Source organism: Adiantum capillus-veneris, chromosome 6, assembly GCF_014529385.1.
Source record: "Adiantum capillus-veneris isolate H3 chromosome 6, ASM1452938v2, whole genome shotgun sequence".
Taxonomy (NCBI): Eukaryota; Viridiplantae; Streptophyta; class Polypodiopsida; order Polypodiales; family Pteridaceae; genus Adiantum; species Adiantum capillus-veneris.
This window is the reverse complement of record NC_140936.1, coordinates 107010160-107022745: the sequence shown is the minus strand read 5'-3', so window position 1 is coordinate 107022745 and position 12586 is coordinate 107010160. Positions and strand designations below refer to the sequence as shown.

The following is a 12586-nucleotide window of genomic DNA, read 5'->3' as shown; positions in this document are numbered from 1 at the left end:
GGTCAGCCCTTCTTGCGGCCCCCTCTGCAGATTCAGACATCTTCCCTTGCAGCTATCCCTCGTGGTCTGACGAGCATTGACCTCCGACGCCGCTGGGATTTCTTCGACTACGGGTTCACTCGCTTTCTCGGCGACTCCGCCCCAGACCACGAGGCAGCCTGCTTCAGGGTCCATGCTTTGTTCCTCGCCGCTAGGGGAATAGAGGCCTTGGACTCAGCAGTTGGTTTCTCCTTCCCCCTCTGTGGTAGGCCCGAGACAGAGTGGTCCCTCGACTCAGTAGTGGGATGGTTGCATACATAGGTTCCGAGTTCTCTCACCACATGGGAGAACTTGGAGTTACAGATCTACTGCAGACGTTGTGGCCATTGGCCAAGTTTGCGGTGACACCCCCAGACTCAGCAGGATGTAGGCACATTGTGGTGTACTTTTTTGCTGATACGCAGTGTTTGCCCTGTGTACATTCATGAGGACTCCTGGACAGAGGAGGTTGCTTCACGTACGGCTCGCTCTGCTTGGGATTGGACTAGGCACTCACTACAGTCTCGCCTATCTAGAGGACGCTCGGATGCGGATTACTCCCCATCCAAGCCAGCCTCGAAGATAGCCCGTCTTGCTGTTGCGGCAACATCTGTTCTCTCTCGCTCCCCATGAGGATCGTCTCGTGGAACGTGCAGGGACTAGGTGGGCCCCAGTTTCAGCCACAGCGGGGCCGGTTGCGACGGGAGCTTCAGCGTTGCCTTGTGGGAGGAGAGATTGATCTCCTTATGCTACAAGAGCACCATCTGTCTGAGAGCCGCATTCGGCGATGTGGTCAGATTTTGCGTGGATGATATGATACCTTTTGGTCAGCTGCTTTTGGACCTAGAGGCATCCAGGGTGGGGTATGTATGACTATTGCGGACTCATTGCAGCAGGCCATTGTGGACAGAGGGATTATTGTGCCAGGCAGGGCTCAGTGGATTACTATGCAGGTTCAGGGTGGCCTTGTGGGCTTCCTGAACATCTATGCGCCCAATGTGGCGAGTGCTCGTGCAGAGTTTTGGTCACAGATTGTTGAGTCTTTGCCACAGGCTGACCATTGGTGTGTAGGGGGGGACTTCAACATGTTGGAGGACCCTTCTGACAGGATTGGAGGTAGCCATGCTACTGTGCATGGAGTCGAGTTAGCAGCTTGGGAGAGGTTGTGTATGACTTTGAGGGTCTCGGATACATGGCAACACTCTGGCTTTGTGAGGCCTCCAGAGAGTCTTGCCTTCTCTAGGTCGGACCGCAGAGTGGGTGGAGTGAATCTATCGCGGATAGATCGCTTCTACACTAGTGACCACTTCAGTGACTTGGGGGGATCAGTGGGCATTCTGGCAGGGACATCATTTTCGGACCATGCACCAGTGATCCTCACAGTGGCAGACAGCAGCGGAGTGGGAGCACGATGCTTCGCATCCCAGAGCGGGTCTTGTTGGACTCAGCACTCAGAGAGAGGGTAGAGGCTCTTTGGACAGAGGGCATGGACATCTAGGCTCTACTAGCAGACACAGTGGCCTTAGGCCTAGCTCAGCTTAGCCACTTTTTTCTCCGGGAGTCTCTGGCTCGACGGGCTGCAGCGAGAGAGGAGGAGCAGCGTCTCAGACGAGGCATTGCTTCACTACAGAGGATGCAGGAGCAGCATCCAGACAGTCCATGGTTGGAGGAGCAGTTACAGCAGGCTCGACAAGAGCTTGCTTGCACAGAGGAGAGGCGTCATGAATTTGCCTTTCACCGACAGGCATCTCAGTGGACTCAGGTGGGTGACAGAGTGACAGTTGCTTTTTTTGAGACGGTGGGACCTCGGCACTCGCATGCCAAGGTTTATCAGTTGAGGAGACCGGATGGGTCAGTTTTTTGTGAGCTCGAGGATATGCGTGCAGTTGCTACTGACTTTTACCGTGAGTTACTGTCGGCTGAGCCCCAGTCAGAGCCCCAGTCAGAGCGGCAGGATGCATGTAGAGAGTAGGTTTGGGCACAGATGCCTTGTCTTGTGATTGAGGAGATGCGCCAGAGGCTAGAGATGCCTCTTCAGCTTGAGGAGCTACACATGGCTCTTAGGGCCCTACCTCGTGGTAGCTGTCCAGGTGAGGATGGGCTGACTCCCAGTTTCTTCTTGGAGTACTAGGACCTGCTTGGCCCAGATCTTTGTAGTGCCTTCCAGTACATTCTGCACACAGGAGTGATGCCGGATAGCATGAGTGAGGGCCTGATTTACCTCATTCCAAAGGAGGGTGGCTCCTTGGATGAGATTCGACAGTGGCGCCCCATCACCATCCTCAATACAGTCTACAAAATTCTTGCCAAGGCTCTGAGTTTGAGGATTCAGCCACTTTTGGAGAGCCTTATACATGGGACTCAGACAATTTTTGTCAAGGAACGCAGTATCCTTGACAACATCTTCACTTTCTGGGAGGCTTCTGCCCTGGCACGGCTCCGTGGGGAGGACCTTGTGATTCTCCTTCTCGATTTTGAGAAGGCATATGACAGAGTTGACTGGGACTTTCTAGAGGGTACTCTACGTAGGATGGGCTTCTCAGATGCTTGGATCAGAGGGGTGTCAGCTTTGTACAGACAGGCTCACAGTCAGGTGCTTTTGGCAGGAGGTAGAGGAGAGCGCTTCATGCTCACACGTTCGGTCCGACAGGATTGTCCTCTTGCCCCCTTTCTCTTTCTGTTCTATGCGGAGGCGATGAGCAGATTTTTGGTGTCACAGCAGGTTGGTCTGAGGGGCCTCGCACTCCCTATACGGGGAGATGAGCTTCTGGATGCTGAGTTTGCCGACGACTCAGCCTTGTACTTAGAGTGCCAGTAGGCCAATCTACACAGAGGTGAGCAGGCTTTGGCGACCTTCTGCTGTGCATTGGGCGCACTGATCAACTGGAGAAAGATAGTGGCTTTCTCGATTGGCAGTGCTCCTGTGCCAGATTGGATGCCAGGAGAGGGTTTCAAGTGGATTCCTCCAAGGACTGCAGTTCGGTACTTGGGTTGTTAGGTTGGTTTGGATTTGTCCCCCGAGTAGCAGATTGCTCCTCTTCTCCTATCCATCAGGAGAAAGCTGTTACATTGGAGCTCAGCACGACTTTCGCTGGCTGGTAGAGTAGTAGTTGCCAACCAGGTGTTGTTGGCGACTATGTGGTACATCACTTCTTGCTGGATTTTCTCGAGTTCTTGTATCGGCCAGGTAGAGAGGCTGATCAGGAACTACCTTTGGTTAGGTCGTGACACTGAGATTGCCCGAGCCAAGGTGGCTTGGTCGGTCATCACACTTCCTTGTTCTCAGGGAGGGCTTGGGATCATTGATCCAGCACAGCAGAGCAGAGCCCTTCTTGGGAAGTTCGTCGTCAGAGGACTTCTTCCAGGTGAGGAGCCCTGGAAGGAGTTTTTGCTGCAGAGGCTTCGTGCCAGGGTGCCTTAGTCAGGAGGCCCTTGGCAACCTTCGACCAGATGGATCTTTACAGAGTTGCGCCGAGTTGGTTTGAGCAGGAGACTGGAGGACCGATTTGCTGTGAGCCTGCTTCGATCTTGGGAGCTCTTACGACGTGGTCTAGAGCAGAGACGGCCGACGTGCACGGAGGAGCGCCTACGGCAGCCCCTCGTCTGGAACCCCATGGTTAGCACTCTGAGAGGCCACTTGGTTGGGAGTCGGCCCAATGTTTCTTGGGGTCCCATGGCAGCAGGTCCAACGCGCTCTCTAGGTGACTGGCTTGAGTTCACATGTTTGTCAGAGGAGGTGCAGGGTGTCCAGCTACAGGGCATGAGAGGGGTGCAGAGCATGTGTCAGGACATCTCAGAGTCAGTTCCAGTTGAGTGGCTCACACCTCTCGAGCCAGTAGCACCCCGGTGGATGGGAGCCTTCACATGACTGGAGGTTCTCATTTCAGTCAGGGCCTGCTCAGAGACTGTCCCAGCCCTGTTCTTCGAGCTTCAGGGTGGGGGACGATTACTGCGAGTTGCAGTAGAGGCCCCGCAGGTAGCAGAGTGCTGTTTCCAAAGGATCTGAGTTGTGGGCATCTGTGGGAGGACTTGCGTCATAGACCCTGACCCAGCAGCCCTTGAGACTGGACACTGGAGGCTATGGGCTTGGGAGTGTTGTCCACTGGCACGAGTACAGTGGGATGCTGGTGAGTGGCTATGGAGGGACCCTTTCTCTTCTGCAGACCGCCCAAGAGTCCCCTTCTTTCAGTACACTGTTCGGCTTGGACGTCACATACTTGCAGCACAGAGAGAGGCCCGCCCCGCTGCAGCACGTCATTGGCAGGAGGAGGGCCTCACAGTCGAGTTCTTGGCAGCTTTTTGGCAGAGGCTGTGGGACTCGAGACAGCCGAGGCGCGTCACTTTGTTCCAGTGGCTGGTTGCACACAGAGCCACAATAGTAGGGAGCTGGCTTGTGCATAGTGGTCTCTCGGCCGCATGTGCAGCTTGTGACCAGTTGGTGGAGAGTCAGCGTCACTGTCTTTGGGACTGTCCTTCGGCCCAGCAGGTGTGGCTACGAGTTCTTCGGCTGATGCCTGCCCTCTCCACGGCTCGATAGTACACTTGGGGGGCAGCGGCTTGGTCCACCCTCACGGGCCCGGCACTTCAGTTTGAGCTATCTTCCACCAGCAGGATGATAGCGATGCAGGGGGGGCGACCTACACTCCAGCCTGCTACAGAGCTTACTCCACAGGAGTGGTGCAGTGAGAGAGAGGAGTGTTGGGAGCTCATCAGTGGCCTAGCTCTCTGGTTCATCTGGCGGGCCCGCTGTTTCCGCATCTTTGAGGCTCGCCCTGTGCCACCAGCAGAGACTGTTCGTGACTTTTGGCTAGAGCTGATCCATACTCTCAGAGGACAGCTTGAGGGACTACAGGGCAGCTCCGACTGCATGCGGGAGCGCCGCGAGGCTTTCCTTCGACTCTGGCGCCCTGGGCCGTTTTACACCACTGTCCAGGGGGTGCTCAGATGGCACTACTGTCCACCTGTGTGGCTCTTCCCTCCTCCCATCTCTTGATTTAGCCTCATTGTATATATGCTGTTTTTTCATTGGGAGAGTCTCCCCATCATGCTTGTTGTAGCCGTCTCTTGCAGAGGTGGATGTAGCCCTATGGGCAGTTTTCAGTAACTAATAGAAGGATCTTTTTCTCGGGAAAAAAAAAACATGCATCTTTTGCACAAAATATGAGTAGACTGATAGGTATGGGTAACAAATGCAAAGCTTATATAGAGGCGAAGGACTATTGTGACAGGCATTGCTTTTACATTTGCTCTTTCACCCTCTGAAAACTTCAGTGCTTTCCGTTTTTAAAGAATAGCAATAGTCCTATCTGAATGATTACCTTTAATCAGAATGATAATGATAGAAGACTTTCCCTCGGATTTCAATCCAGATTTCAGGAATTTGTAAGAGGGAAAGAATATGGGTGTAGCAGAATCAGCTGCAAAGTTACAAGATCTTAATACTTCATTGGAAGTTTTTGTTTCTGATATCTTGATCAGTCAGAGAAGGTAATCCTAACTGCTCTCCATTTCATTGTAATAGGTGGAAGAGCCAGAGATTGAAGCTGTGTACGGTGGCAAGCGTATTGGTGCTGAACATATGCCAAATCTTGTAGCACTTATGGATCTGTTTTGTCTCAGTGAGGTAATTTGGCATGACTGTAGTTAAATGCTGTTTGTTTGGGGTAGGTTGGCTTTGATTCCTTAAAGAATGTTGTCTCATTCTTGCAGACCGGATTTTGTTTAATGCTAGCTGGATGCTAAGTATCTATTAGTTCTTCCTACGCTTTGTTTCGATGTTTTGTGACATTTATGGAGATTATGTCTCAATCAAACCGGCTTTCTCTGCCTGGTTGATTTTGATGTGCACAGAGTCTTTTTTCACAGTCTGGAGCTGGAAAATGATAAACTGTCTAAAAGTTGAGAGCTGTTCTAGTTTGGTTAATAATTATTGAAAATTCTTACTAATATGCCTGTAAGCATACGTTAATGCGGGAAAGGAATTCGGCTCCTGTTCATAGTCAACAATGTGCTAAGTAGTGAGCGTGTCAGCGAGCATAAGCAAAGCAGAGATGTGATCAGAACAAATAGCGACACAGAAGATAAGTTGGGAAAGACTCAATGTGATGGAGCTTAAGGCTGGTGGCTTGGCAATTGAGAGAGGATATCTTAGGCAGCTGTGCTTCATGTACAGACAACTTGTGGCCATATGGTACAGTCACAATAATGGTGTAGTCTGCTCATCCTCGATTTTACCTGATTGTAATGGTTGCTCTGTGATTGTTAGCTAATCAAGAAGTTTTCCAACAAGGTTTTACAGCTTCTCTATGGTAGGTGATTTTGATTGTTGAGTGCAGCTCAAGTGAAATATAGTTCTAGACTTTAGCATAAACACCCATTCATATGGAAAATCTGCCTTAGGCACACAACCTCAATGTGAGGCTATGTTTCATGAGTCGGCATCTTTTTAGCACTGCATAGACTATGTTCCAAGGTTTAATAATGTCACCTTGCCAGTTAACCTCGACTTCAGTTGCGACATGCTCAGAAACCACAGACTTCTCATTATTGTGTACATATGGCTTTTAAAGCTCTGAAGATCTCATAAAACTGTGTGTGTCTCAAGTGAATTTCTGTGAGTTAATCTCACTCTATACATGCAGCACACCCGTATCATATTCAGTGGTGTAGCCAGTGTATGCAAAAAAAACGGAGTTTGTGTATTTGTTACCGGCTAAAATTATAAAATTTTCGAGCTTGCCTCAAAGAAAACTGGTAAAATTTGACAAATTTGTGTAAATATCGCCAAATGCTTCAAATTTTAACCAAAAAACTGGGAAATTTCAAGTATGCCCTTTTTTTTTCTGGTTAGAAAATATGTTTTTCGCAAGCCCTGGTGTAGACCACTATCCACAATATACATCTTTTGAGAGGAGAAAACATAGCTTCCTTTACTGATTTCCTTGAATATTCAGCGATGTAGCCTACTTAACTTCTCAATATGCATCCTTTCAGAGGGGAAAGCTTTAGTTGAAGAGAAACTTTATGCTTAGTATCATCTTCGTCCTCATAGTGACTTATTAACCACTTATCATTTCTTCTGTCAACGATCTCTTATCTGCCTCTGTGCACGGATGGTGTTTGTTTTATAAAAAATTTAATGGCAATGTATCTCCTTCTAATCTATTTATGAGGATTGCCCTTAAAGGGTGTGCATTGAACTTCTGGCAGGGTCTTAATTTTTTTTTGTCCGTTCTACTGCAGGTTTGCCTCATTTCTGATGTGATTCATCACTTTGTGGAGACAAATACAGATTTTGATGCTTCATATGTCTATGAAGATGTCAAACGCTCAATTGAATTTGTTCACAAAAGTGGGTTTTTGCACCAAAAAATTCTTGAAGAGCCAGCAAAATACCTTGTGAAAAGTGTAAGCTGCTACAGAGAGGGTGAATTGTTTAGTTGTTAAAAGATTTGTATACTTTGGAAATTGTTCCCTGGGCCTATAATATGGTGGTGTTGTTCCTGCACTAATCTGTATTATATTACTGTATCTTGGCAAGCTGTTAAGGCTCTTCCACTTAATATTATACTAGGTCTCTCAATGTAGTTTGTTGCTTTATTGCTTTTTAATGGCATTCTGCACATTTCAAGTTCAATATGCCGGAAGTATGAGTAATATACATAATTAAATAAGTTTTTTTTTCCCCTCCAGCAAGGAGTGGTGCAGATGCTTCGGAATCTCAAGAACTCAGGGAAAAGCCTCTTCCTTTTAACCAATTCGCCTTTTCCTTTCGTGGACGGGGGAATGAAATATATGTTTGAGGTTTGCTCTTCAAGTCTCTATCGGTTTCATATAGTGTTAATGCAAAGGTGATTTTTAAAATTATAACTTAGTTTTGGGGGCTCTCAGCCAACTAATTTGGTAATAATGTGGGGACTTGATACATTTCCAGTCGTGTGTCTATTTACTCCAATTATCTGCACTCGATTAACCAAAACATATTGTGATATGGATCTTTCATGCATGGTCTTTGAAGGCGCTTATTCGGCTAGTTTTGCATCATGGAATTCAAATCTAGGGCATGGCTGTTTTTTGCCCCGACAAGCTACTGTATCTCTTGATGGCTGGAGAAGTGCTTTAAGAAGCCACCTAGAGTATATCCAATCATTTTGGGTGAGTACAAAACTGATAGACAGTAGGAAAGGGCCATCCGATTATGGCCCCATTGTAGCATGTTTGTTAGAGGTTCAACTAATAGATGCCCTGTACAGCTGATTTCCACTATTTAGCCCATAAGTGCTCTGGCCCGGGTTGTAGGAATGAGCATGCTCACTTACATTGGAGTGGTTCCTAGGCCTTTATCCCTTGTTTCTTACTTTTCAATGTTTCTCCAGCGTCTATGATGGGATGGCCTCTAGAATTTGAGCCAACCTACATACTGACGACTGCATGTATATGGGCATCATTGGCTACAGGTGTCATTTGTGTCTCATGCATCCCAGCACTGGAGCACCTAAAAAAGCTGATTAATACTTCATTTTCATAATCACTTTATCCAGCATGCTTGCATGGTCTTGGCTACGATCAACCCTGCTTCAACCTATATTAGATGTCCAGTCTGTCTCTGTCATGTGGTGCCTCTTTGTCAACCCTACAACCTTTGTTTCTTCACCTACCTAGGCCTCTGATCCCTAGTCTCAGTGCTGGGGCTTTCCTTTACCTGAGTTCTATTGGACCTTCTCCTATCAGCATTTTCCAAATACTGATGTTTACTCCTCATGTGCCTTTGATTCTGTTCAAGCTGAGATTTGGTCCTCATATGTGGAATGTGGTTTATTGGTCGTATCATCAGAGCATGGCTAGAGGCATTATTGATGGTGACCTTACTGATGCTTGTCACTTGACGTTCGGTGTGTCAAAGGTGTCTTCTAAATGCACAATTGCATGCAATTGTATCCCATCTATTATTACTATTACTTTTGGGCATTGATGACACTAGTGGGGATGTAGTATTTGGTAAATACTATGCATGGTTATGTTGTCTTATGGGTGACTACCATGAGTCTATAGTTGCACTTTCCTTCATAGGTGAATTTGGGCTCTTCCTGGATTCATCTAGGTATATGTTACTTTAGATTGATCCTTTCATTGCTACAGATCAATCACATGAATCAATTTCTCATTTCGCTGGACAAGCCTATGTTGATGACTCTATGTTTATGCCTCATAATGATCACTCTGATATATGGATGAGCATGAATGCTTTGGATTTGTATTCTCTTGCGGCTTGCTTGGGTGTCTATTTTCATAAATTAATGCTTCTTACCTTAAACAATTAGGAGTCCCTCACCCTGTCTTATACGCATGTCTTCTCTCTCTCTCTCTCTCTCTCTCTCTCTCTAGAAGATTATGCATGGCCACACATTAATGTAAGAGCCAATCTAGGGAGCAATAAGGACTGTTGTGCGGGAAAACTCTTAACTGGTTTAGCAAACGTCTCTCTCTCGTTTGCAAACAGAGGGCGCGCAGAGCAGAGGTGCCAAGCAGAGCGCAGGTCTCTCTCTCTCTCTCTCTCTCTCTCTCTCTCTCTCTCTCTCTCTCTCGTCTGCAAACAGTGAGTGACCTGGCTTGGGCTGCAGACCAGCACACAATAAGCGCATACAGCCGTTGTACAGTTTCAGCCCAAGGGTGTGTGATCAGAAGGTAGCCATCGCCAAAGGAGGTCTCTCTCTCTCTCTCTCTCTCTCTCTCTCTCTCAGCAGGCAGCGCGCGCGGTTTGGGGAGGGAGCATTACAGCAGGACGTCCATGCAGGCAGCCCCATGGCGAGGAGCTGCTGCGGCCCCATCGCGAGGACTCTCACTCTCTCTCTCTCTCTCTCTCTCTCTCAGTGAGGCAGTGAGGCAGCGGGCTCACGCAGGAGACGCGGTACTCCGTGATTCCCTACGCGTAGAATGTCCTCGGCACCTCTCCTTTACCTACGCGTAGAAGGTCCTCGGCAGCCCTCCTTTACCTACGCGTAGAAGGTCTTACATTTTCTAGGTTAAAGTTTAAAGGTTTTCTAAGCCTTGAAATAAACTCTTAAAGTTCAAAGGCTTTTAAGCTTTAAAATACACTTTTAAAGTTTGCCTCATTCTCGGTCCCTTACCTTAGTACCCTACCCCACATTTGCGGGGCGGGTTCGATGGATCCGCTTACCGAAGAGGAAGGGCCGGGTGTAGATAGCTACACCACCCCAAAAAAAACAACAGCCACATTTAAGCGGAGAAACAGAGATACTGTACTATCACCAGGATCATTACGAGAAGGGAAAACGTCCAAGATACATGATGAACTAATGATGGAGAAGGTCCAGATGATGCTCAAATCAGAGCTAAACTACATGAGAGATGACATCAGGAAGGAAATGCACGCGAGCGCGGAGAGCTACAGGAACTCCATGTATGGAGACATGATGAGAGAACTAAGGGGAGAGACCCGGGGGATACAAAATGAGGAGATTCAGATCTTGAAAACAGAATTACGAAACCTAATCAAGGCCGAAGTAAATGTAACAGAATGCGTTATGCAAAAGAAACTCGATGAGGCAGTAGCAAGTTTCGAAGCATGGAGAACAAATATGGAAAAGCACATGAGGGAAAAAGATGCAATAATCGAGGAGCTAAAAGGAGAACTTGCGGCCTGCAAATCTACAACTAAGGAGAAGGGAGACGACCAACCTTCGGTGCTCAAGGAGCTTGAGGACATGAAGGATCAAATGAAAGCTCTACGGGAAGGAGATGAACAGAAATCGAAAATGGCATCTTCATGGACGGAACGTCTCTTTAAGACACAAGAAAAGGTTGATGAAGCAGAGAAATGGATTGAGGATGCGAAGAAAGGGAAGACCCAGATGCCCGAGACCACACCTACCTCCACCATTATTAATATGACAATTGAGGAAGAGCAGAAAAGGAAGACTCGGGCTCTGCATGTGCGGGTAACAGGAGTCAAAGACAAAGAGAATGTAGATGAAGAAGTGAAGGAACTGCTACAACGCATGGGCATCACAGAGCCCACTCACACGAGTGCATGGAGAGTGGGCAAGAAAGGAATCGATGAGAAGGGAAACGTAAAGGATAAGGCACTTATTCTCCGCTTCCCGAATATAGAAATAAGGAAAGAATTTCTAAAGAAGAGGCCAACTCTTAAGAAAACCGGTATTTTCCTGGGAGATGACCTTACATTGGCACAAGTGGCACACATGCAAGAGTTGATGCCAGAGATCAGGGCTGCACGAGAAAAGGGGAAAATCGCCTTTTATAGAGGAGGGAAAGTAGTGGTTTTGGAAAAGCGCTCAGCATGACGGTGTGAGACCTATGGGACGACGCTACAGATAGCGGCGTGGAATTGTAATGGATCATATAGGCTAGATGTAGGTGCCTTTGAAGACAGCTTTAGGGACAGAGACAGTTTTCTACTCAAAGACACACCAAATACCGGGACAGCGTATGCCACATGTGAAGGGTTATTTATGAGAAACAGCTAGTCGACCAGACAAGAGATCTCTACAGGGTAGCCGAGGTTCAGGAGTAGTAGCAGTCTTATTTAAAGAGGAGCTGAAACCACTACTACAGATTATCAAGAAAGATGAGCAAGCAAGGTATATGTGGGTGAGAATGAGAGCCGAGACAGGTAGATTTCTATACATCGCTATATGCTACTTCCCTCCGAATACCTCAGTCTACTCCTCACCTAAAGGACAATCCCCTTTCTCCATATTGAATAATGACATATGGGAGTTCTCTAGAGATGGAGACATCGTTCTCTTAGGAGACTTTAATGCCAGAACGGCCAACTCTCAAGCAGTATTCTATGATACTTCTGAGGAAATGCTTGCAGAAGTGGATTTATCACAGAGGGGGCTTACTAGAAACTCACAGGATAAAGAACACACTGAATATGGGAGACATCTCATGGAGATGGCAACTATACATGGTTTGGCCATACTTAATGGTCTAGAGAATTTCCCGTTATCGGGGGGATTCACATGCTTCCCGCACAGGCATGGGGCCAGTACAGTGGATTATGTCATGACTTCACCAAGCTTTATTTCTGGTATCAAGGAATTTAAGGTGAAGCAGTGCTCTGTGTAAGACTTCCTCTAGACGACTACGTGCCAGATAATCTTGTGAAGCCCCTGATGATAATGACCCAACGGCCCATAAATGTCAGCCACCTAAGCCAATCTCCAAAGTGAGTGGTGGTGGTGACCTGGCCACGATGTCCACTAGACCACCGTTCGTATCCTGCCACGTGTCACTGCCCAGCCTAGCCCAAGAGAGTCCGTCCAGTGTGAACCAGACCCGACGGTTCACACCAGACCAACTGTACTAACTGAGTGTCTTGTGAAAGTGACACTGTAGCCTGCTACAGGTTGCCCGCCACTAGACCACCGTCCGTATCCTGCCACGTGTCACTGCCCAGCCCAGCCCAAGAGAGTCCGTCCAGTGTGAACCAGACCTGACGGTTCACACCAGACCAACTGTACTAACTGAGTGTCTTGTGAAAGTGACACTGTAGCCTGCTACAGGTTGCCCTCCACAAGAC

General features: G+C 47.9%; 1 protein-coding gene across 2 annotated transcripts in view; it reads left to right on the top strand.

Annotated features, from left to right (window-relative positions):
* The window catches only part of LOC147456041 (HAD-superfamily hydrolase, subfamily IG, 5'-nucleotidase), a 143746-nt gene that overhangs the window by 102860 nt on the left and 28300 nt on the right, over positions 1-12586 (top strand). For both annotated transcript variants that reach the window (XM_086514618.1, XM_086514617.1), the window contains 3 exons: positions 5540-5641; positions 7261-7425; positions 7711-7821. In XM_086514618.1, the coding sequence (XP_086370744.1) occupies positions 5540-5641; positions 7261-7425; positions 7711-7821 (378 nt within the window). The remainder of the gene's footprint in view (positions 1-5539; positions 5642-7260; positions 7426-7710; positions 7822-12586) is intronic.